General features: G+C 42.1%; 5 protein-coding genes across 7 annotated transcripts; 4 read left to right on the top strand and 1 right to left on the bottom strand.

Moving 5' to 3' along the window:
* The first annotated feature begins 180 nt into the window (after positions 1–180).
* On the top strand, positions 181–819 carry LOC108112430 (vitamin K epoxide reductase complex subunit 1). The gene is made up of 3 exons (XM_017222273.1): positions 181–353; positions 413–507; positions 562–819. The coding sequence occupies exons 1-3, from the start codon at positions 181–183 to the stop codon at positions 753–755; spliced, it is 462 nt and encodes a 153-aa protein (XP_017077762.1). The 3' UTR covers positions 756–819.
* A 1,515-nt stretch (positions 820–2,334) lies between these two features.
* On the top strand, positions 2,335–4,964 carry LOC108112410 (pro-resilin). Of its 2 annotated transcripts, XM_017222251.1 has the most exons (4): positions 2,335–3,316; positions 3,666–3,800; positions 3,903–4,062; positions 4,159–4,964. In XM_017222251.1, the coding sequence occupies exons 1-4, from the start codon at positions 2,399–2,401 to the stop codon at positions 4,704–4,706; spliced, it is 1,761 nt and encodes a 586-aa protein (XP_017077740.1). In that variant the 5' UTR covers positions 2,335–2,398; the 3' UTR covers positions 4,707–4,964. The 2 variants fall into 2 exon arrangements, with proteins under 2 accessions (XP_017077740.1, XP_017077741.1); XM_017222252.1 differs by lacking the exon at positions 3,666–3,800.
* Positions 4,965–5,372: 408 nt separating this feature from the next.
* Positions 5,373–14,521, top strand: LOC108112950 (ras-specific guanine nucleotide-releasing factor RalGPS1). Of its 2 annotated transcripts, XM_017223348.2 has the most exons (8): positions 5,373–5,577; positions 9,993–10,098; positions 10,169–10,509; positions 10,573–10,900; positions 10,975–11,426; positions 11,786–11,989; positions 12,257–12,367; positions 12,788–14,521. In XM_017223348.2, exons 2-8 carry the CDS (start codon positions 10,039–10,041, stop codon positions 13,398–13,400), a joined length of 2,109 nt encoding a protein of 702 aa, XP_017078837.1. In that variant the 5' UTR covers positions 5,373–5,577; positions 9,993–10,038; the 3' UTR covers positions 13,401–14,521. The 2 variants fall into 2 exon arrangements, with proteins under 2 accessions (XP_017078837.1, XP_017078838.1); XM_017223349.2 differs by lacking the exon at positions 12,257–12,367.
* A 95-nt stretch (positions 14,522–14,616) lies between these two features.
* LOC108112952 lies at positions 14,617–15,238 on the top strand. The gene is made up of 2 exons (XM_017223352.1): positions 14,617–14,842; positions 14,931–15,238. The coding sequence occupies exons 1-2, from the start codon at positions 14,718–14,720 to the stop codon at positions 15,142–15,144; spliced, it is 339 nt and encodes a 112-aa protein (XP_017078841.1). The 5' UTR covers positions 14,617–14,717; the 3' UTR covers positions 15,145–15,238.
* LOC108112951 lies at positions 15,174–18,675 on the bottom strand. The gene is made up of 7 exons (XM_017223350.1): positions 18,491–18,675; positions 16,483–16,788; positions 16,317–16,388; positions 16,165–16,254; positions 16,027–16,104; positions 15,817–15,960; positions 15,174–15,755 (listed from the first exon to the last, which is right to left on the bottom strand). The coding sequence occupies exons 1-7, from the start codon at positions 18,512–18,514 to the stop codon at positions 15,375–15,377; spliced, it is 1,095 nt and encodes a 364-aa protein (XP_017078839.1). The 5' UTR covers positions 18,515–18,675; the 3' UTR covers positions 15,174–15,374.
* Positions 18,676–22,000: the final 3,325 nt, after the last annotated feature.

The raw sequence follows: 22,000 nt of genomic DNA, 5'->3' as shown, positions 1-22,000 counted from the left end.
AAACTAAGTTTTAATTAATGAATAAGTTCCCTTATACCCACATTAAGGGTAACTAAGCATCCAGCTTTTTACCTATTGCGCAGATGCCAACAAAGCTGTCTTTTCGAGGTCCTGACATCTCACCTTTGATAGTAAGTTGGAATCCTGCAGGAATGAGCTCATTATCCAAACAGCAACGCAATGGAACAGACAGGTGACAGTACAACCTCCCGGCTGCGATGGGTATGCGCCTGTGGACTGGCCATCTCCCTGTATTCACTGTACGTGAAAATGAAACTGAAAGAGGATGAGAACTACAAGCCGATGTGTGATGTTAATGAGAACATTAGCTGCTCACTGGTCTTTAAATCAGTGTAAGAAAGATTTTGTATTTTATATAGAAAATATTATACATTTCGTATATAAACTTCAGCTATGGCGACGGATTTGGTCTTAGTGAAATAACCAAACTAAGTTCCCCCAACGGAGCTATAGGATGTGTCTTTTATGTCCTCTACTTTCTGAGCTGTAAGCAGACATTTTAGTTAGTAAATATTTATTTATCTTAAATTATATTTACAGCCTTTTTTAAGCACAAATGGATCTGCTTGGCCCAGTTAATAGTATGCACTTTGACATTATTGCTTTGCGCTTATCTGGGATTCCTGCTGCTTTTCGTCTTCTACGATTGCTGTTTAGTGTGCTTGGTCATATATATTGTACACACATGGCTCTTTCAGGAAGTCTTAAGGCGCTATAGACGTCTATATATGTAAGATTTGTATAATTTTATGTCATGCTGTAATTATGAAGAAGATAAAGACCTAACCTGGGCTACTAGCCAGTGAGTTATTTTAAACTGACGACGTGTTATGGCCAAAGTCTAAATCTTTATCTTTTGTCTGACCCACACGTCTGGCTGTAAGCAGGATGCTGAGCCGTCAACTTCAAACTCCCATGACCAAGCACGTAGTGGGGCAATTAATTCTGCACGTTCCCATTTGCCAACGAAGGCTGTGATCTGTGATCCGCGAATGGTGCTACTGCCAACTTAGTTAGCTAGTTAGTTAACCAACTTAACAAGGTGGGCGGACTGCGAAAAATCAGCGCAATTAATTTCCCATAAGTTCGGGAATCCCTTTGTGTGGGCTCATTTTCCGATTTGTCTTGACTGAATAACGGAATTAATGAATGGGTTGAGCTATGTACAAAGGGAATGGCCAAGTTTCAGACGTCAAGGTGATGTACAATGCAGACTTATAGATTTTTAGACTAATTAGAGTGCTTTCCATATCTGATACATCTAATATATATTTTCTATGATATGTTTTCAAGCAATCTTCTTTGTCAAGCCATCCAAAAGCTTCTCCTTTTTCATCGTAGCAATCAACAAACAAAATTAAACCTAAATTGTAGAGTAACAAAGTTCTTTTATGTTTTCCGTCTAGATGTAAAATCAGATTGAGCTGTCAATCTTGGTAGGCCACCAACTTCATTGATCTAGTGATCTGCATTTTGAGCATAATCAATACAATTAGACTAATGGGATCTGCATACCCTTACTTACCAATTGATACTCTGATCTCCATTGCCATAGGCACAATCTCCGATCGGATCGACTCGACCCTTCTACACCCATCAGACGCATCTGCAGATCCTACTCCCAATTGGGGTCGCCGATGGCACGATCTTCTTCAATATATCGCTGGTCTTTTTATTGTTTTTTTTTTTTTGTATATTTTTCGGTCTGACAAGACAAGGCAAACAAATGCAAACTTTGGCGCTTGTCACAGCAACCACTGAACCACCAAACCACTCGCTTGGGAGAGTGAACCGCGGCAGACGCCGCCGACACATTCACCCAGTGGAGTAGACCGAGTAGACTACTTTGGGCCAACGCAACAGCGGATCCAAAAGGTTTTTTTTTTTTTGGTACCCCAAGTACAATCACCGCCTCGCGCCGCGCCTCAAGAAGATGTGCGCCAGAAGAAGGCAAATCAGCTCGAGACCAAAAAGCGAGTCACCCTTCACGTGCAAAATCTAGCAAAGATTGTCGGGGCGATGAGGTGTGTGTTAGTCGAGTGGAGTAGTAAGCTCAGTGATTGAGATTTTTGCTTTTGGACTGCATAGAATCAGTCACCGCTTCTCTGAAGACGATCGTATGTGGCAGCAGCAGCAGCAGCCGCAGCAGCTGTTGTGCCGGTTGCCACACGCTCCAAAAGCCACCTCCAACTCATAATCGGGTTCGTGTGTGTGCATCCTAGACTTTCAGTTTTTCGGTTTGCCACATATAAATACGCCATGTGGCAGCAACCAGAGATCAGTCAGAATTCGGCGCTGCTTCCAAGCGCTAGCTTCATCCCAGAGATTCCGATCAGCACCAACAGCAGCAGCTCCGTAGACCAAATCCAAGTGGAATATGTTCAAGTTACTCGGTTTGACGCTGCTCATGGCGATGGTGGTCCTTGGGCGACCGGAGCCACCAGTCAACTCGTATCTACCTCCGTCCGATAGCTATGGAGCACCGGGTCAGAGTGGTCCCGGCGGCAGGCCGTCGGACTCGTATGGAGCTCCTGGTGGTGGAAACGGCAATGGTAATGGCGGACGGCCATCGGACAGCTACGGAGCACCAGGCTTGGGTCAGGGACAAGGACAAGGTGGATTTGGAGGCAAGCCCTCAGATTCCTATGGTGCTCCTGGTGGCGGTAACGGCAATGGCAATGGCGGTCGTCCTTCGAGTAGTTACGGCGCTCCTGGCTTGGGTCAAGGACAGGGCCAAGGACAAGGCGGCTTCGGCGGCAAACCTTCGGATTCTTATGGTGCTCCTGGTAATGGCAACGGCAACGGAGGACGACCATCGAGTAGCTATGGTGCTCCTGGCCAAGGCAACGGAAATGGCGGTCGTCCTTCGAGCAGCTATGGTGCTCCTGGTGGCGGTAACGGTGGACGTCCTTCGGACACTTATGGTGCTCCTGGCGGAGGAAATGGTGGACGTCCATCGGACACCTATGGCGCTCCTGGTGGCGGAAATGGAAACGGCAACGGCGGTCGTCCTTCAAGCAGCTACGGTGCTCCTGGTCAGGGTCAAGGTGGATTTGGTGGACGCCCTTCGGACTCCTATGGTGCTCCTGGTCAGAACCAAAAGCCATCCGATTCTTATGGCGCCCCTGGTAGCGGTAATGGCAATGGTAATGGCGGTCGTCCTTCGAGCAGCTATGGAGCTCCAGGATCAGGACCTGGTGGCCGACCCTCCGACTCATACGGACCCCCAGCCTCGGGATCTGGACCAGGTGGTGCTGGAGGCAGTGGACCCGGTGGATCTGATTACGAAAACGATGTAAGTAGCTGGTTATTATGACCAAAAATGGGTTCTGGCAACTGGATTATGGGATCTGTTATCGGGGATCACATAGGTGGAATAAGGCCAATAAGGGAACACCGCTCCACCGCCCACACCGCTGCACACTTGCCCTTGCAAATCTTTGGTAGACTCGTACTCGCTCACCTGCACCGCCATTGGCGTTTAAAGCTTGCATCCCTCCCAGAAATCTGAATTCTTGATCCTAGCCACTCTATCTCTCTGTGTTTCTCTCTTTCTCCACACGCCCCAATCCGCTCTCCATTCTCCATGATCCGCTGTCCATGATCCATGCTCCATGCTCCATGCTCCGTTATCCGGCGTTTAGGAGCCCGCCAAGTACGAATTTAATTACCAGGTTGAGGACGCGCCCAGCGGACTCTCGTTCGGGCATTCAGAGATGCGAGACGGTGACTTCACCACCGGCCAGTACAATGTCCTGTTGCCCGACGGAAGGAAGCAAGTAAGCGGCGGCGGCGGCGGGCAACAGGAGTCGATGTGGACCCACCCACTGCTCCACCTCCTCCTGTCACGGCTAACAAACATATCTCTCTGTCTTCCTTAGATCGTGGAGTACGAGGCCGATCAGCAAGGCTACAGGCCACAGATCCGTTACGAGGGAGATGCTAACGATGGCAGCGGTGCCAGCGGTCCTGGCGGTCAAAATCTGGGTCCCGATGGCTACTCCAATGGACGTCCTGGCAATGGTAATGGCAACGGCAACGGTAATGGCGGCTACTCTGGAGGTCGTCCTGGTGGCCAGGACTTGGGTCGCGATGGCTACTCTGGTGGACGTCCAGGTGGACAGGATTTGGGACCAGGTGGCTACTCCGGTGGTCGTCCTGGTGGTCAGGATCTGGGACCAAATGGTTACTCTGGTGGTCGCCCAGGGGGTCAGGACTTGGGTGCAGGTGGTTATTCCGGTGGACGCCCAGGTGGTCAGGACTTGGGTCCAAGTGGATACTCCGGTGGTCGCCCAGGCGGTCAGGACTTGGGACGCGATGGTTACTCCGGTGGACGACCCGGTGGCCAGGACCTAGGCGCAGGAGGCTACTCCAACGGCAGGCCAAGCGGCAATGGTGGCAATGGAAATGGTGGATCCGATGGCGGTCGTGTGATTATCGGTGGTCGAGTGATTGGCGGCCAGGATGGCGGTGATCAGGGTTACTCCGGCGGACGTCCTGGTGGTCAAGATCTGGGTCGTGATGGCTACTCGAGCGGTCGTCCAGGTGGTCGGCCCGGTGGCAACGGACAGGACAACCAAGATGGCCAGGGATACTCAAGCGGCAGGCCGGGTCAGGGAGGCAGGAATGGATTCGGACCCGGTGGTCAGAATGGCGACAACGATGGCAGCGGTTATCGGTACTAGAAACGACTCCCTGACACATTTAGCTAGAACCCTCGAAACATATAGCAATATCTAGATTTAAGTCTTCCTAGATCTATTTCCATTAACTTTTCCAGCATCCTTCGACATCTATTTGTGCCCATTTATCTCTCTCTCTTTCTTTTACTATCTTCCGTCCATTATGCTTCCTCGATTCCTCGTAGTCATAAGCCCCTTTTGTTGTAAATGCATGTGCGAAAAATAACCCAAAAAAAGAATGAAATGATAAAGCTATTTCTGATGTAAGTAAATAAATAAAATATATATTTTTATACAAAAATTTGGTTTTTATTTCTGTTTCTGAATATTCAAAAATTCATATTCACCCACCATATACAGTTTCCACCACAGATCTGCCGCTTGGTTTGAGTCAATGATATGTTTTATCCAAGTTTCTTAACTAGCAGTGGTTAAATTTTAAAAAATTATAAATTTATTTAAAAATGTTCTTTCTTTAGTAAACAGTTTTGTTTAAAATTTTAAACACCTATTGTTTCGAAAGGGAGTAAGCGTATTTTAAGTACTAAAGTAAAGTAAATAGAAAATAAATAAATAGAATATAAACTTAAAAAATGTAAAATATTTTAGTATTTTATTGATTTTATTACATCTTGTTATTGGATTTAAACTTTCCGATAGCCGGTCACACTGTACCTTGGCGTCGGTGTCGCGCGCGGATCATTTTTTTGCTATTCGTTACTCAGTTTTTGCTGCAATCGAAAGAATAAACAAACGAAACTCGTGAAATAATCGAATCCAATAAGTGTAGTGGATAGTAATTAAAAGAGCGCGACATTACAGTTGTCATTATACAGCAATTAATTTAATTAAAATGTTTCAATTGGCTAACGAAGTGAGTTGAAAGTGCGAGTTAAGTGGGGGAAAACTATAAATAACAATATGCATTGCCATTTCGGCTGGGCGTCGCTATCTTTATCTTCAACTTAGTCCATTTTGTCGCCCAAAAATAATCCATGATCCAAGTGGCAAGTGCAATTTGTGTTCTTTTTTCGGACTGATTACGAAACTACACCAGAAGTGGGGTGGCAAGTGGGCGGCGAGTGGGCCATGGGCGGTGGGCGGTACACTTTGCATACAATAAGCTTAGAACCTCAACGAAAGCAAATTGCGTGAGTGCTTGTTTTTCTCTGTATCTGTGTTTATGTTCGGCTTCCTTCATATTTTTTTTCGCTTTTCGTATTCAATGCTATCGATTTGTTTCCCCCCGCCGGCGGAACAAATAAATATATATATCTATATATAGTATATGTCTGGAAATGTGAATCATCAAGGGGGCGGTCAATAAAACTCACTTAGCACTTCCTTTCGGCATTAGATCAGGTGATAAGCGATTTGATAAGGAGATACACACCGAGACTCAGTAACAACGCCTCTCGAAACTCAAGTACCAGCTGCTGTTGAACACCGGAAAAAAATACTTTAGTTTTGGAAATCAAAAGGAGAGATAAAATAGGTCTACTCCTTAGATTTATACTTTGATCATGAAATTATCACCATTTTCGGGTTAAAATTATAAAATATTGTTTATGTTTGTTTTGTATATCTGTTTGACAGGTTTGTTTACCTTTATTTAGGAGGTATCTTTAAACATTACCCGAATATAAGATATACATATCAAAATTAATACAATCTAAATATGGTACAGGTATTTTTTATTATTTTTTTTTTCTGTGCAATTACTTTTCCTGGACTCGTCCAACAGGATATGTGCGACAGATGTTTTCGCCTGAGTTACAGAGATGCTGAATTTCAAGGTTTCTCCCCCGTTTCCAATTGCCTTTTGTTCGGAGAAATATATATTCCTTGGTCTTAAGTACAGCCACTCGAACCAGAAATTGGGTAAGTGGCTCAGTTCTAGGCTCGATGGATGGATGCTCACCAAGTGACCCACTTTGGTGGCTTACATGTGGTTCTGTGGATCGCATGTACATATAAGCACCTCATGGAACAAATACAAAACATGAGAATAGGAGATGAAAGAAGAAACCCCCAGCTCAATTGCTTGGCCTTCCCTCGTATTGTTTTTGTTTTTCAAATACCCTACAAGTGGGTATTATAATTGCGACTTAAAGTTTTCTAGGTTGTAAGAGAAATAAATCTTTGACACTGTAATGTATATCTAAACCATCTTATCTATCTGCACATTTGACCATATTACATTGAAGATACTTACAGATAGCAACAATCTTTCCATCTGCTTATTTATCTACCTGTTTTTCTCTCGAAAACAAATCTCAAAATCCAAATGCCATCTGTTTGAAATTATGCACAGAGAACCTTTATTCCGTTCTGCGTTGTATATATATGTATGTATGTATACAAATTTGGAACAGCCGGAAACGGAGGTCTATATCATTTCCCTGCTATAAATGTACAGCTTGATTTTATGGTAGGTCGTTTGTTGTATTTAAGGATAATTAAAGGGAAATGTTGGTAGAATATACAGATTTAATGACGGGGCCTACCTAAAAGATAGATAACAAGTCAGTATAAGGATTGGAAATTTATCTTTAAACAGGAATAAAAGTTTTATCTAATGTAATGTATCTTAGATTAGGGTACTGCCATCTTCGATCTTCACAGCTAGTTTTTCTTGCTTTGTTACTGCTTTTGCACTTTTCCATTTGTAGTTTCTCTCTTGGTCTTAACCAGCGTAATTACATGTATTTATTCTGGCATGCATGTGTAAGCAAATAGTTAGACGACGACTGCCTGATAACGCCCCTCGGATTTTCAATGGGAGATTAGCTAAATGTTTTCCCACTCATATGTATATAGAACCTCAAGTGGAAGGTTGATCCCATTAAATGCTAAATATTTATTTCTTAATCGCAATCTTTTCAAAGCGGTTATTGAACCTGACAACCCAGAATTTTAAATACGATGATCACTGGCGACAGCCACTCGCCGCTGACCTTGTGTAATGATATATACGTTTCTACTTTTTGTAAATATGCAATTCGCCACTATACTCTGAAAATGGCAAAGAAAGCTGCTCCAGAGATCTTTAACCCCCCCGCGCAATCTTTTTCTAGAGCTGAGGGTCAGCAGCGAGTCAGCGAAAAGGTTGAACGGCAAATTCTCTTGATGGCCAGTCGTCACTTGTCATCACTTGTGAATTCCAGAGCAACCCACAAGAAAAAGAATTTATCAATGGAAAACGCCAACACAGACAAAGCAAAATAAGAAAATAGCGACCAGTTTCCTCGAGATTATGTAGAAATCTGCGAGTATGTATTGTATTTTATTTAAATACAATTGCAACCCCGCCAGATAAACAAAACAAAAAGAAAACTGTATGGCGAAGGCAAATGTGATTTCCTCGAAATCTATACAGCTGTGTGTTGTTTGTTTTCTTTCATGAAATTTATGTAAAAACAATAAACACACACTGGATATTTTCTGGAGGGTAGTAGCTTTAGTGGGCGATCGCTTGATTCGCCCCCACACAAACAGATATTTCGCCATATCCCTGACCACGAAAACAACAAGTATTCATTCTCGACCATCAAAAAAAAAAAAAAAAAGTTTACAAAATCGCATTTAAGGAGCGCGCTGTCTGGCATGAAATATTTACATATGCCATGGCTTAAATTGTACCCCAGTGGGCAGAACTTTATGTGCCCTCACATGAGGCAAGTTAATTGTTTGGCTTTAATTGCATTTGATATCTCCATAAAAACGCCGACCCAACGAAAGGAAATCCACAAGAAAAATGGCACAGATTGGCGCAGATATATAGATCTATATATATACATATATATAAATATTCAATGGAGAGGAGGAATGATGTGTATATGGAATAGTTCAAATAGTCAATAAAGTCCATTTGCTCAAAATCTTGAGGCAGTCGTCTGGCATTTTGGAATATAATTTGAGTTCGCCTTTTGTCTTGTCTACATCTTGTTCTTTTTTTTCCGCCCAATTTGTTTTCTTTTCATCTATATATCTCACATATATCTGACTGTATATTTTTTTGTGAATACGCTGCTGCAATTGAATTTGTCTAAAGACTAAATGAAAAGCCCAACTGAACGATATGAATTTCGCACGATTAGAATGGAATTTATTTGGTTTGAAAACCAAAATTGAAACAATAGATATCGTTCCCAAAACCGTTTCCGTCTTGGGATTGTATCTTCTGGACTTCGCCCACACTGCTCTCGAGATATTTGCGCTGCTCTCGGATAATTCAATTTTTCTCCAATGGAAAAGCGCAAAATAATCGAAGGAAACCACAGACAGCAGAACCCAACCATATACCAATGACAATGTGTGGACGTCATTGAGTTTGATCAGCTTTTGCTTTTAAATGATTATAACTTAATTGAAATTAATTAGACGGGGTCAGCGCAGTCAGTCTTAGAGGAATTTGATGTATATATATGAGAGACTGCATATAAGGGTAGGGTTATATACATAGATATATGCAATGACGGGAAGTTACTGGATATACTGGGAAGATACTGGATTCTGGTTAATTGTTGTTTTTTGATAAACTTGAGTTCAGTAAATGCTTCCATTTCCTTTTATTCAGATAAAAGGTTTCATTATATGATGAAAATAAAATGTTTAATTATCTGAAACTTTTAAAATAATTTCATCATAAGTCTCTCCCTTACAGAGACAGAGTTAGGCCTTACATTGTGGGTACCATTTTGATCATCACCATGACCTTATATCATCACCAGCTGCAGTATGTTATGTATGTTAAAAGAGGGAAATTGTTAGAAATTAATGGGTTATTTTCATTTCCATTTCTAAGCCTTAGTTGACGGGTTCATTGACTGCTGGGTTGAAAACCAATTTGCTTTCTGACCGGGTGACTTGTTTTTCCAAACAAAAACTTTCCGCTGACCGCTGCAGCCTGATACATTTTTATCAGCATTGGCTTGCACCCCCGAAAAGTCATTTGACCACTCCGAGAGCTACCATAAAAGAGCAGGGAATGGTTTCCTCGCACCGCTCGTGACTCACATGGCCCGCTCCATTGGAAATCGAGCAGCGAAGCGTGCCAGAAGCTCCGCTCCGGCTTGCCACCAGTTTTTTTCTTCCCTCAGTTTTTTAACTTTTTTTTTGTGTTTTTGTGTTTTTTTTTACTACCGTTCGTGCAACACAAAAGCCACAATGCAGAACTGAGGAAAACAAACTCGGTTTCAGTCAACAAAAAGAGTCTGCCCAGTGCGCGGAACACCGAAAGCCAAAAACTTTATCACGAAGCTAACTCGAGTCTGTCGTTCATTGCAGTTTTGAAGAGCTGGTCGAAGTCCATAGACAGCCGGAGTTGGCTGCCATGATGCGATACTCGGAAATCTCACGTGACCTGTCCACGGATAATCTGCGCTACTCAGAGGTAACTTTATTCTATACTCTCCTTACTCAAGTGCATTTGGAGATTAACCTACGGTCTCTTGATCTTTCAGTTAAGCAGAAAACCCACAACGGACTATAATGGATATACGGGTCAGGCCTATGCCACGACTCAATTCAAGCAGAGTTCACCGCCGCCTCCTCCGCAGCAGCAGCAACAGCAGCCCACTCGCCTGGCCAAACAACGAAGTCCGAATACCAATGGTAATGCCCATACCATGGCATGTTTGCGCCAAGAGAAGACTCAAAAAGAGCACCAAATGGAACCGCCCAATATGCAACCGCAGGCCAGCAAAACCCTGAATATCAAGAGTACGCGGCGCAAGAACTCCATTGGTTGTTTAAACAGTTTCTCCTCCTCGCCAGATTCGCCTGGTTGCTACTACACTATAGCGTAAGTTATTAATTTTAAACATTAGTATAGCTTTAATTATATTTTAATGATTTGATTATTTAGAGCTTCGGCAGCACCGCCGTCCAAGTCGCAAAGTCTACCGGCCCACGCCTCCATCAAGCAGTTGGATGCGGTTATATTGAGCGCTTTACGTGTACCCGCCGATGTGTTGGCCAATCAGATAACACTACTGGACTTTCCAGTCTTTGCCCAAATACAGCCGGATGAGCTGAGCAGCTGTGCCTGGACGAAAAAGGATAAGCATGTCAACACTCCGAATATTGTGGCATTTACGAAACGATTTAACCACACGAGCTTTTGGACAGTGCAGGAGATACTGAATGCCGAGCAGCCAAAGCAGAGAGCTGAGATTATGACTCACTTTATAAAGGTGAGAAAATTAGCCCAAGTTGATTAATTAATTGGTTAAATATAGTGATTAATTCTTTCACTTTTTATTATTAGGTGGCGAAAAAACTCCATGAGCTCAACAATCTGCACTCGCTGTTTGCCATCATTTCGGCCATGCAAAGCGCCAGCATTTATCGGCTGTCAAAGACCTGGGCTTGCCTATCGAAAAAGGATCGTCACTCCTTTGAGCGACTCAGCGATATATTCAGCGATCAGGATAACTGGGCGAATCTGCGATCCTATCTCGAAAGCCTCCGCCTGCCCTGCATTCCTTATTTGGGTCTCTTTCTCACCGATCTGATCTACATCGACTTGGCGCATCCGCACAAAGGTGGATTGGAGCCGGAGCAGCGTAGGAACAAAATGAACAACATACTCCGTGTTATTTCAAACTATCAGCAATCGGACTATAAGCATTTGCAGAAGCATGAGGCAACACAAAAGTATCTGACGTCGATAAGATACATAGAGGAGTTGCAGAATATTTTTGAGGAGGATCAATATAAGTAAGGAAAAGCTTGAATTACCTTTTTGGGATTTGAAAATCAAAACAGTTTAAAAAATTTGAATATCGTTTTCTGAAATCATTCTTAAGCTAGTATGACTATAGTTTATTAGAACAATTTTATTCTTGATATTAACATTCATTCATTGATGAAATTAAAAGCTTATCATTAAAGTCCCATATTCATTTCATTTAGTATAAACTATATTTTTTCGCCACACAAAAACACTAACTGTCTTTCAATGACTCATAAAAGTTACCCATAAATCACTACTAAGCTTATAATTTATATTTGTTATGATTTTCATATCTAAATTTATATTCGACTATTATACTAAAATCTTTCGAAACACCTTTCAGGCGCTCTTTAAACCTGGAACCTGCGTCTCCTTCTGGCCCCAGTTCTTCATCCTGCAGTTCGAAGGAATCATTCAATGTGGAAGCTGTAACTCCGGCCCTGGGTTGCCTGAATCTTTCGCCCGCCAAAACTATTGGTTCTATGCGAATGGCCAGCGGCACCAAGTTCGTGCCGGGTCATCGCAAGTGTCGCAGTCTGGGCACCAAGTAAGTAAAGGAATCCCCCAACACAGAGAGAGCCCTCAAAAGCTTCCTTTGGTTAACCACCTGTTTATAATCCACCACCTCGAATCACTGCGCAATAATTGGACATATGTACACCGGGTCCTTATTAATCGTTATTAAATCTCTGTCTTTCACCTCAAACGTTTTGCTTTGGGCTTTATGCTTTCGTTTTGTGTGTGTTCGTTCGTTCGTTCGTTCGTTAAATTGTCAAACATCCGCCAAAATGCCAAAAACCAAAAATGTATGAAGATTTCGCAGCAGCAGCCTGCCGCGAAACTTTGCCCAGAAGTGCCAGTGTTGCATCGTGATGATTGCTCCGGGCATTGGCACCATCTCCAACAAGCGTTGCAGATGCCGTCGGTGAGTCCAGAACAGAGTCCTCCTGTAGCTAGGATATGTGTGTAATGCCAGCCTGTAAACGATACTAAATCCTACTACCAATGCGTTATCCTCATTTTATCACTCAAAGTGTTTTCAGTTTTAAGTGTCTCCTCATTTGTTTGTTTTGCACGGACCCGAGTTGGAATTGCTTCGTATGAAATACACAAAAGACATGTCTCCTCCACTTTTCTCACTTCATTTGGTTTTGATTTTGGGAAATCCCACTTCTACATTTTTACTTAAAGCACACATCCTTCCCGAGTACACAAAACGCAGTTCATCCTTGTTTGCCCTCTAGCAGTTTCATTTCTTCTCCTCATTTTTTTGATCAGCATGAATGGATTGATGCTTTCCCCCCCAAAAAATATGAAGTTGACTAAATTCCTTAATCCTTTACAGCATTTTTGGCAAGATTGCGCCGCATAACCACGGCGATGGACATCCTCACCACCTGCACTTGGAACTGGATCCCAATCAAGTGCAACCTCGTCATCATCTGCTGGACGATTCGGTTCTGGAGCACAGTGACGCCTTATCCCAAGCGGATCTGACATCCCTTGAGAGTGCCGATGGAATTATGTGTGATTTCAGCGGAAGCGATTGCGATTTGATGTCTCCAGAGGCAGCTGCCGCCATGCAGGGATGTGTCCGGCGAAAAACAGTTCAGAAGGAGGGCAGAAAGCCAGCGGTGGCCTCTTGGCAGCGATACTGGCTGCAGATTTGGGCCAACTCGTTGGTTTATTTCCCACCAAAGTCGTTTAAGGGCAGCGAACGGAATGACTTCAAAAGGGAACCGTGCAAAGTGTGTCCCTTGGACGGATGGTATGCTCATGTCAGCGATAATACCAAGCACAAGAACACCTTTGAGCTGTGCCACCGAACCTTGGGCACTGTCTATCGCTTCCGGACGGACAGTCCACAGATGACGCACCTCTGGTCGAATGCCATTTGTAAACTGGCTACCATGCGAGTGCCCAAACCTCTGCCCACCAATCTGATGTCCTTCGAATGAGCTGGGCCCCTCCCTAAGATACACACACAGGAACTCGAATATATTGTACTCATCGTAGCCTAGTACACCTTAGTTAGTTTAGCTTTATCCCATGGAACGTGCACAGCCAAAAAAAGAAAGAAAGAAAAACACCCACCCACCAAAAAACCCAACTCACTCACTCCCTGAAACGAGGCAACCACAGAACATTCCCAATACAACCACAACGAACGAACAAATTGCAGCCTGCATCTAGATGAATCGATTTCAAAATGGTATTTCAAAAGACTGACACCGAAAAGAGAACACGAAGTTGAAGTAGAGGAGAAGCAGTACCAGGAAAGTAGCCACACACAATCACAACAACAGAACAGACTAAACCGCGACAACGCATGGGAATTAGAATCCCAAATATGTAACGGCCCTGTTCTCAAAGTCCAATTTGTCTGAAAAGGAATTGATCAAAATGGGAACGTCATAGAATAAACATGTCTTTTAAATGGGGTTAGGTTAGAAACCTAAATTCCGAATTCAGTAAATTTGGCAACAGGGCTGTCTAAATGTTAATGTGCTGTCTTTGCTATATGTTTTGTATATGTAAAATGTAATATTAAGTAAATTACTTTGACGTTTACTCAACTTTATTTTGCGCTATTTTGTGCCATATTAGTTCTAAATTTGTGTTCACACAACGATTGTTGGTCAGGGCAAACGAATTTGAATTCAATTTGCTAAAAAAAACTCCTATAACTTTGTAACAAAGAATCAAAAAAAAAAAACAAAACAAAATGAACTTTCTACGCGTAACTAAGGGCTTTAATACTGTATCGCTATCACTACTATTCATGATCATGATCAACATCAGTTAATCTGTATATCTGCCTTAAGTTGATGCACTTAGATATAAATATAGAGCTATAAAATACATACGTTATCCGATAAATTGTATGCGTGAATTGTAGGAAACGAAAGTAATGTTAGTGTTTCTGTTTTTTCTTCTTCTGTTGAGACGGCCTCGTGAATTGTAACTCCTAAGCTTTGTCACACATACAGATTATCATTTGCAGAGTTTTTACATTAGTTTAAGTGAAAGAAAGAAAGAAATGCAACAAAAACAAAATAAACCACAAAAACGAAAGAAAGAAATGTGTGTTGTTAGTTATATAAGGCATCTAAGGGTTATTTACAAACAAATCAGATCGTGCAAAGTGCGCGAATTTGCAATTCATTTGCCCAGACGCACTGAATCCCAATTAGGGAGCTCGGAGCTTACCATAAAAACTGGAGGCCTTTAAAACGTGAAGATTGGTTAATAGCCTCGCCAGTCGATTGCGAAACATGAAAGCGGCGAAAAGTGGTGACAGGATGGCGTATCCATGGATTAAAATGAAATCCCTCTTGATGCTAGCGGTATTAATGTTCATTTTCTTCAGCTGCTGTCTGGGCGGCAAGACGACCACCATGTGAGAGGATTACGCAACCATCCTAGCCACTAGACCACTTTCACTAATCCATCCTCCTTTCTCCCTTTCAAAAAAAAAAAAAACATAGTGTTAGTCACACAGATACTCTGGATCCCCAGGCGGATGGCTTCTGGGCCAACAAGACGACTTGGAATGCTCGATGGGTTAAGTACTGGCGGGCCAAGAAAATCTATGAGCCGGTATGGAAAAAGGTCTGGACACCCACTATACACAATGAGTGGGTGCCACTGCCCAATGCCCCCAATGAATGGGAGGCGGAAAAGGGTCATTCGTATAAATGACACAAAGACTGATGATTAGGCTAAGTGGATTTATATTTTAGTTATTTATTTTATTATTTTGTATTCAGTGGTAATTAAAGTCTAGAGATAATTTAAAGTGGCGCCAAGGCAAATGGAAGTTGATGGATGGCCTTATGAGCTAGCGACTGGTTTACGACTATTTACAAGGAGCTTGGAACCGGGCGTTTTTGTGATGCAACCGTTTATTTGTACGGTGATGCAATGGCCTCCTACGCGCCGGGAAACTTGAATGACTGCGAGGTGGCTGCCACCGCGGCAGCGGGTGCAGCTACGGGTGATTTGGCTGCCTCCAGGGACTTGGCCTGAAAATCAGCACTGGCCACTGGCTGCAGCAACGTTGGCTTGCCGGCGGCATTGGTGTCATCTCGTTTCCAAACTACTTTATCTTTGCCATCGGCCGTCTTGGAGGCCGTGACACCGGTGTCCTTGCGATCCCAATCAAAGCTGTGCTCATGATGGTGATGATCGTGGTGATCGGGTGAGGGGAACCACTCGGAAATAACCACTGGCTTCCAGATCTTTTTCCATCCGGGAACCCAGATCTCCTTCCAGCCAGGCACCCAAATCTGCTTCCATGCTTCCTTCCATTCCTGGGGAAAAGTTGGGAAAATGAACTTGAAATCCTCTTTTTAGTTGACAGATTTAACTTACCAATTTATCGGTCCAGATTTCCTTCTTAGCTGGCTTCCAGTACTGCTTCCATCCCTCCTTCCATTCCAGTTTCTTCTCTGGCACCCAGATTTGCTTCTTGGCTGGCTTCCAGATCTTCTTCCAGTGCGACTTCCAGACCACTTTCTATAAATATTGAGTTAAAAGTGTTTAGAAGTCATCTACCTATAGAAATAAGATTATAGAACCAACCTTCTTCCACAAATCATGGCTAGTATACTCCCATCCTTCGTGATCCTTGCCCAGATATTTCTCGCCGGGAATGCCAACCTAAAATGGCAAAGTGGTTCTTAAATAAATCCTACTAAATGTTGGTAACTTCTTCTATACCTTGACTAATTCTGGTGTCCAAATCTGCTTGTAATCGGGAACTTGAATGTCCTTCCATGCAGGCACTAAGATCTCTTTCCAGTGAGGAACCTATAATATTTCAAATTCAACTTTTCAAAACACTTTCTTTAACTGGCAGCTAGAAAACCTACCCAAATTTGTTTCCAGGCGGGAACTTGAATCTCCTTCCAGCCAGGTACTTTAACCCAATGGGGCTTCCAGATCTGAGAAAAATTAAGGAAAGGTTTTCATGATATTCTAATTTTGTTTTATATTAGATTAGTCTTAGATTGATTTCTCATTTAATAGCTAACTTACCTTCTTCCACGAAGGATTCCATATTTGTTTCTTAGCAGGATTCCAGATCTTCTTCCATCCCTCCTTCCAGGTAACCTTCTTCTTCCAGTACCCAGGGTCATGGTGTTCATGATGATGTTCATGATGTTCGACAATGTGCTCGTGATGATGATCATGGATGAGGGCATCGCCCAGACCCAAACCCAAATCGATTCGCTGCTGGGCTACGCTTTTGCTGTCCACCTGGGAAGCGGCAGGTTGTTGATCCACCACAGCCTTGGATTGACTGCCTCCGATGGCCAAGCAGAGCACACCGAGCAGGCCCAACTGAAAGAAACAGAAAATTAGCTATAGTTAACATACCAAACATCTGATAGATACAAATCAAAAGACTGAGACAACAAACTCCGGGCATGAAGAAAGCTTGTACAAATTGAATTCGCAACGATCATGTTAATTAATTCCATATTCTCCGAGGAAAGAAAGGTGAGTGACTGAAAACAAGTTTTAAGTGGGTCATAGTCTGGCATTGTTTTTTTTTTTTTTTTTGGGCGGGAGGTAGATCGACACAGAGAAATGTTGCATAATCCCTGAAATGTTTATAATTTCATACAATGCCCTGACCTGGGTCAAAAAAGCTAGTTGATGACAAATAATGTCAGGCCGAAGACTTTTTGGGTCTGGCCTCTCTTTATTTGGTCAATTTGTTTTATTATGTAAATGGGATTTTATTTTTGTCTTGTATCTTTAAGATAAATATGGAATTGTTTGATAAATGACGCAAGGCATCTCTGCATTTGGAGAATCCAACAAGGTCAGAGGAACGCCTTTGTGATTTCGCAAAATTAGCCCAATTTGTGGGTACAATTTCAAAAGACTATCCACCACTAGCTAATCCCAATCAATTTGCGCATAAATGTCAACGAGCAGAGACCATCGGGCACCCTGATTATGAAATGGAAATTAACGCCAGCAAAAATTATCTCATCGGATAGTGCTAATTGTAGCAGATCGATCGTGTCAGCTTCCTCGCTTTTTCGGTGGGCAGTGAAAGCTGCGCCGCGACTGGTTTCGCCTGCAGTTGGATCATCGGTCGTGAGGGAAAAGAGTTTGCCACTCCGAACTGCACCCCATGGATATATGGATCCCCTGGTCGCTAATGAAACGATCGCGATTTTAATTGTTGACAATGCGGCGCAAGTCGGAAGGGAATCGTCGGTCTGGCTGTCAGTCGTGTGCCTCTGAAAGGCTAATGAAAAATGCATGGATCGAGTTGTGGACAAACGCAGACCGACAGGAAGAAAGTGTTTATCTGGCTTGGTTTTAAATTTTCTAAACAAAATATGTTTGAAATATGTTTGTCTAAAAGAAATAGGAAAAAACTAAACAGAAATCATGATAGCACAGAAAACATTTAGAGAAAACAGCTGAAGATAGCAACCCCAAATTATCTCACATAAAAACAAACTTAAGGGAATGTGTTTTTCCCTCATTGGTTTTAGCTTTTTAAGTTAGTGATACTAATCATTTATTAATGACATTTTAAATTATAAAAAAGAAAAATTAGTAAGCTTATATCTTTTTTGGATTCTATTTCTTATCTTATATCAATTTTTTGGCAGCAGTAAATTCGTTTAAAAAATAATTAAAAATATATATCTAAAACTTATGTAAGAAAATTCATTTTTTTAAACCCCCCTCTAACATTGCAAAAAATACTTCATGATCAATGATTAAGTAACAAATTGAAATAAAATTAACAAAATTGCACATCACCTTGCCGCGCAAGGCTTTGCAATTTTCTTAGAAAAATTCACTGTAGCGTATATCCCTTAATTTTATTTGCCACACCAACTTTGCCACCTATGCAAATGCAAATAAAATAATTGCCAACTTTTGGCTAAGTACACCATTAGTTCCACTTCTGCAGTCAGCACCCGCAACCCCAATTTCATGTTAATTTCCATTTTGCGACACTTTTTCACAGTTTTTTTTTCAAAAGTTTTTCTTAGTTTTTCTTGGTAATTACCACAAAATGCCGCTGGATCCTCATGGCTCCCGATTACAGCTAGCAAAAGGGTTAAGTTAGGGCACTATCTGTATATCCAATATTTGGCGGTATCTTCGAAATATATATTTATATCACTTAAAGCCACTTTGGGATGGGCTGTTACCACCACTTTGGCCACTTTCGTGGAATCGACTGTCGGTCTGAAGATCGTGCACCTACGGTTAAATACACACCACGCAGGTGCAACCTCCGGTTAGTGAGAGTCTTACTTCTCCAACTCTTCCACTTCCACTCTCTTTTTCTGTCTCTAGTGAAAATGAGAGTTAAAATCCAGATAGACCTTGAATTTTTGATAACGGTTTCGTGTGTAAACAATGACCAAGCTTTTGCTCGCAAAGCTTTAAGCCGGCTTTGCTCTTTGGCTCTCTATGTAAAGGCCTCTCTTTAACCATACAACCCACTCTTTTTTGGCCAGTTTTGGAGACGTGACTTGGTCTGCAGTCTGCTCCAAATGTTGTAATCGGCCCGAAAAGCTTATGGCCATAAATGTTATAAATCTCAATAATGGAAGGAAAGAAAAAAAGTTCAAAATCAACGACTACATTTAAGCAATGCAAATTAATAGCACGCACTGGGAAATCAACAAAACAAGAAAAAAATTAAGTCCAAGCCTATTGCGTTTGTCTTCGGTTTTTTTGTGATTATTTTTTTTTGGGAATTCTTATTGTTCAATCGTCCAGAAAACGAAGGTCGTCACGTTTAAAAAATTTTGATATTCCCAATGGTGTCGCATTAATTAGATGGTTTTTAATGTAATTTATTGTCCATCGCGGCATTAACTCGGTTAAGGGCAATGCTCGTGGACGTGTCTATGGTTTAGATCCCCATAAAACTATTGCATTTTTGCATGTGCAAGCCAGGCAAATGTGGCAATAGTTTGGAAGACAATAAGCCAACATTTTTCCATTTTTCCGTTTCATTTCCTGCCACATTTTCAAAATGGGATCCGCAATAGTAAGACATGCGGAATAGCGCTCTTTAAATGGTTCGATTCATTTGGCCAAAAAGCCAGTTAATTGCATGTTGATTTAATTTCGAATGAATGAACATCGCCGGATAGCTCACCTGTTGGCCAGCTTATGGAGTTCCAGGTGCGTGCATGTACCTGGTCTGGTTCCGTTTCACTTAGTGGGAAGTAATCAGTTGCATAACTCTCTCTCTATGGCTCTATAAATATCATGATATATATTTACGGTTTAAGTATATTTATGGTTGTATCTTAGAGAACTAACTACTTGTCAGGACTTTCACTGTAGCACCGCCACCTTTCTCCCTTAATAGCTTTGGCCATCATTTTGCCAGCAATGACAGTTAGTTCCACCCTCTGTACAAGGAAGTGCCAAACATGATTCACACACCAAGGCAGCCAAAATGAAATCATATTAATATTCATCAATTTGAGATACCCATAGAGTGGACGCCGCCGTCGTCGCCGGCGCCTGTGTGTCCCCTTTCAGGAAGTGCAGCAGCAAAACTGGACTGAAATGCGTAACAACTTGCCCATGGCCATGCGTTCGGCTTAGACCAGGTCCTCCTCCACTCCGCCACTCCACACTCGAAAATACAAACTGCAAACTACAGACTACAAAATACAGAGACGCTGTTGAACCACTTTTACTTTCCCCCGCTCCGTTTGGCTAACAGCATGATGTGGAGTTTTATTTATTTATTTATGCCTTTCATGATTATTCATCTTATCGACGGCGGTAATCGGTCAATATATGCGCAGCTATAAGGGTATGTTGTTGTTGTTCCTTGCAGTGCACTGAAAGAAAAAAAAGTCTGTTAAAAAATACTTCAAATTTATTACTTAAAGTTAAGAAAATGAACACTAACAAATTGTAATACTCGTATAATATGCCTAAAAAACCTACTTATAACAAAGATTTCCCATTTTTATTTATTGACTCATTTTTAGCTTTCAGATAAATGGATTATTTAAGTTTCATTAATGTAAATCAGATACAAAATCATAATTTTAAATATAAATATATAAGATAAACCATTCAATACAAAATAAATATTTCCCTCCGTGCTCTCCCATTTGCGATCGGTTCCGGCATTAAAATTAGAGCAACATTTGGCATGCATTTCCTACCTCTGGCGGCGCTGCGTTGGCTGATTTGAATTGCCAAAACGATTGCCAAAGCGATTGCAGATTGTCAGCCTGCTTTTGGGAAATGGGAGTGGGTGTGTGGGGTGGCCACATAACTTTGTCAGGCCCCAAGGAGGCCGGAGTAAGGCGTGGCTGCCGCCCACACTGTCACTTGTCTGCAGACACAATCAGACTTGATCGGACACACACACATGCCATTGAACTGACACCTTTTTTTTTATTATTGCTCCCCTTACTTCCGATTGAGTTCAGCTTCCTGCTTGTCAACCGAAAAATAAGCAAATGCCGCCAAGGAAGCTGGACGAACTGCTTTGACAAAATGCGTGCACATTGCCAAGAGTCGAGATGTCGCTCTTGTTTCTGACCATATATGGCAGATTTGCAACGCCAGTTTTGGGTGCCACAATTGAAAACGATTTCCCACTTGCTTGCAGTTTCCGCACCATACGTGGTCAGTTAATTTGTAATCCTTAGAAATTAATTTCAAACTTAATGCAGCCCTTTCCACTGAAGGTCAAACTGCAATAGGCTGACACCATTTCGTGGCAAAACAAAAGACTTAAGGCACGAACCTTTCATGCAATGCCTGACCATAACAATGTAACTGCATGAATTATGTCTTTATTATGGCCCATTGCCATCGCCGGCGCTTCGATGTGTCATTTGCATACATAATACATTCGATTGCCTATCAATTTGATAGGCATATCGATTCAATGATCGCATAATGAGACGCACTGGCGCCTTGGGTCACTTGGACAGAAACCACTTTGCGGAAATGCAGGCAATCAAACTGGTTCACTTTGAGTTCACTGACCCAGCATTTGGGGGAAAAAGTAAACATAAGAGCGGTGTGGATAGCATTTCATCATCTCTAGTTACCAATAAAATTTGAGTGTTAGGAAAAGTATGTCAGACAAATGCGTATACTTAATGTGAATTATATAATTATGGCTAAGAAGATTTTTGTTTTATAAGAGAGAGATAGAGATATAAACCCCTATCTGAAATAATCTGATATATCTTATGAAAAACAGGAAAACTATGTTTTCAGATAAGTATAGTTTGTAAAATATAATGGGAAACGGAAGAGCTTAAACTTAAATTAAGTAAACATAAATTCCTCTCTCTAAGATCTTTGATAGAGAATATTTTTAGGCCTTGAAATATTTTCTAGTAATCCCCATATAGAGGTCTGATCTCTTCCAGCCAAAACCTCTAGTTGATTGCGAATATTTTGCCGGATTAGCTGCTAACTATCTGGATCAACGGAGATGGCGAGTGCCAGTAGCTGATTTAATTCACTCGGTCAGCTGCAGTCACGCTCGCCAATTGACTGGGACATGCAAACG

The sequence above is a fragment of the Drosophila eugracilis genome, unplaced genomic scaffold, assembly GCF_018153835.1.
Source record: "Drosophila eugracilis isolate 14026-0451.02 unplaced genomic scaffold, ASM1815383v1 contig_90, whole genome shotgun sequence".
NCBI classification, from domain to species: Eukaryota; Metazoa; Arthropoda; class Insecta; order Diptera; family Drosophilidae; genus Drosophila; species Drosophila eugracilis.
Note: the sequence above shows the minus strand (reverse complement) of the source record. Positions and strands in the feature narration are given on the sequence as shown.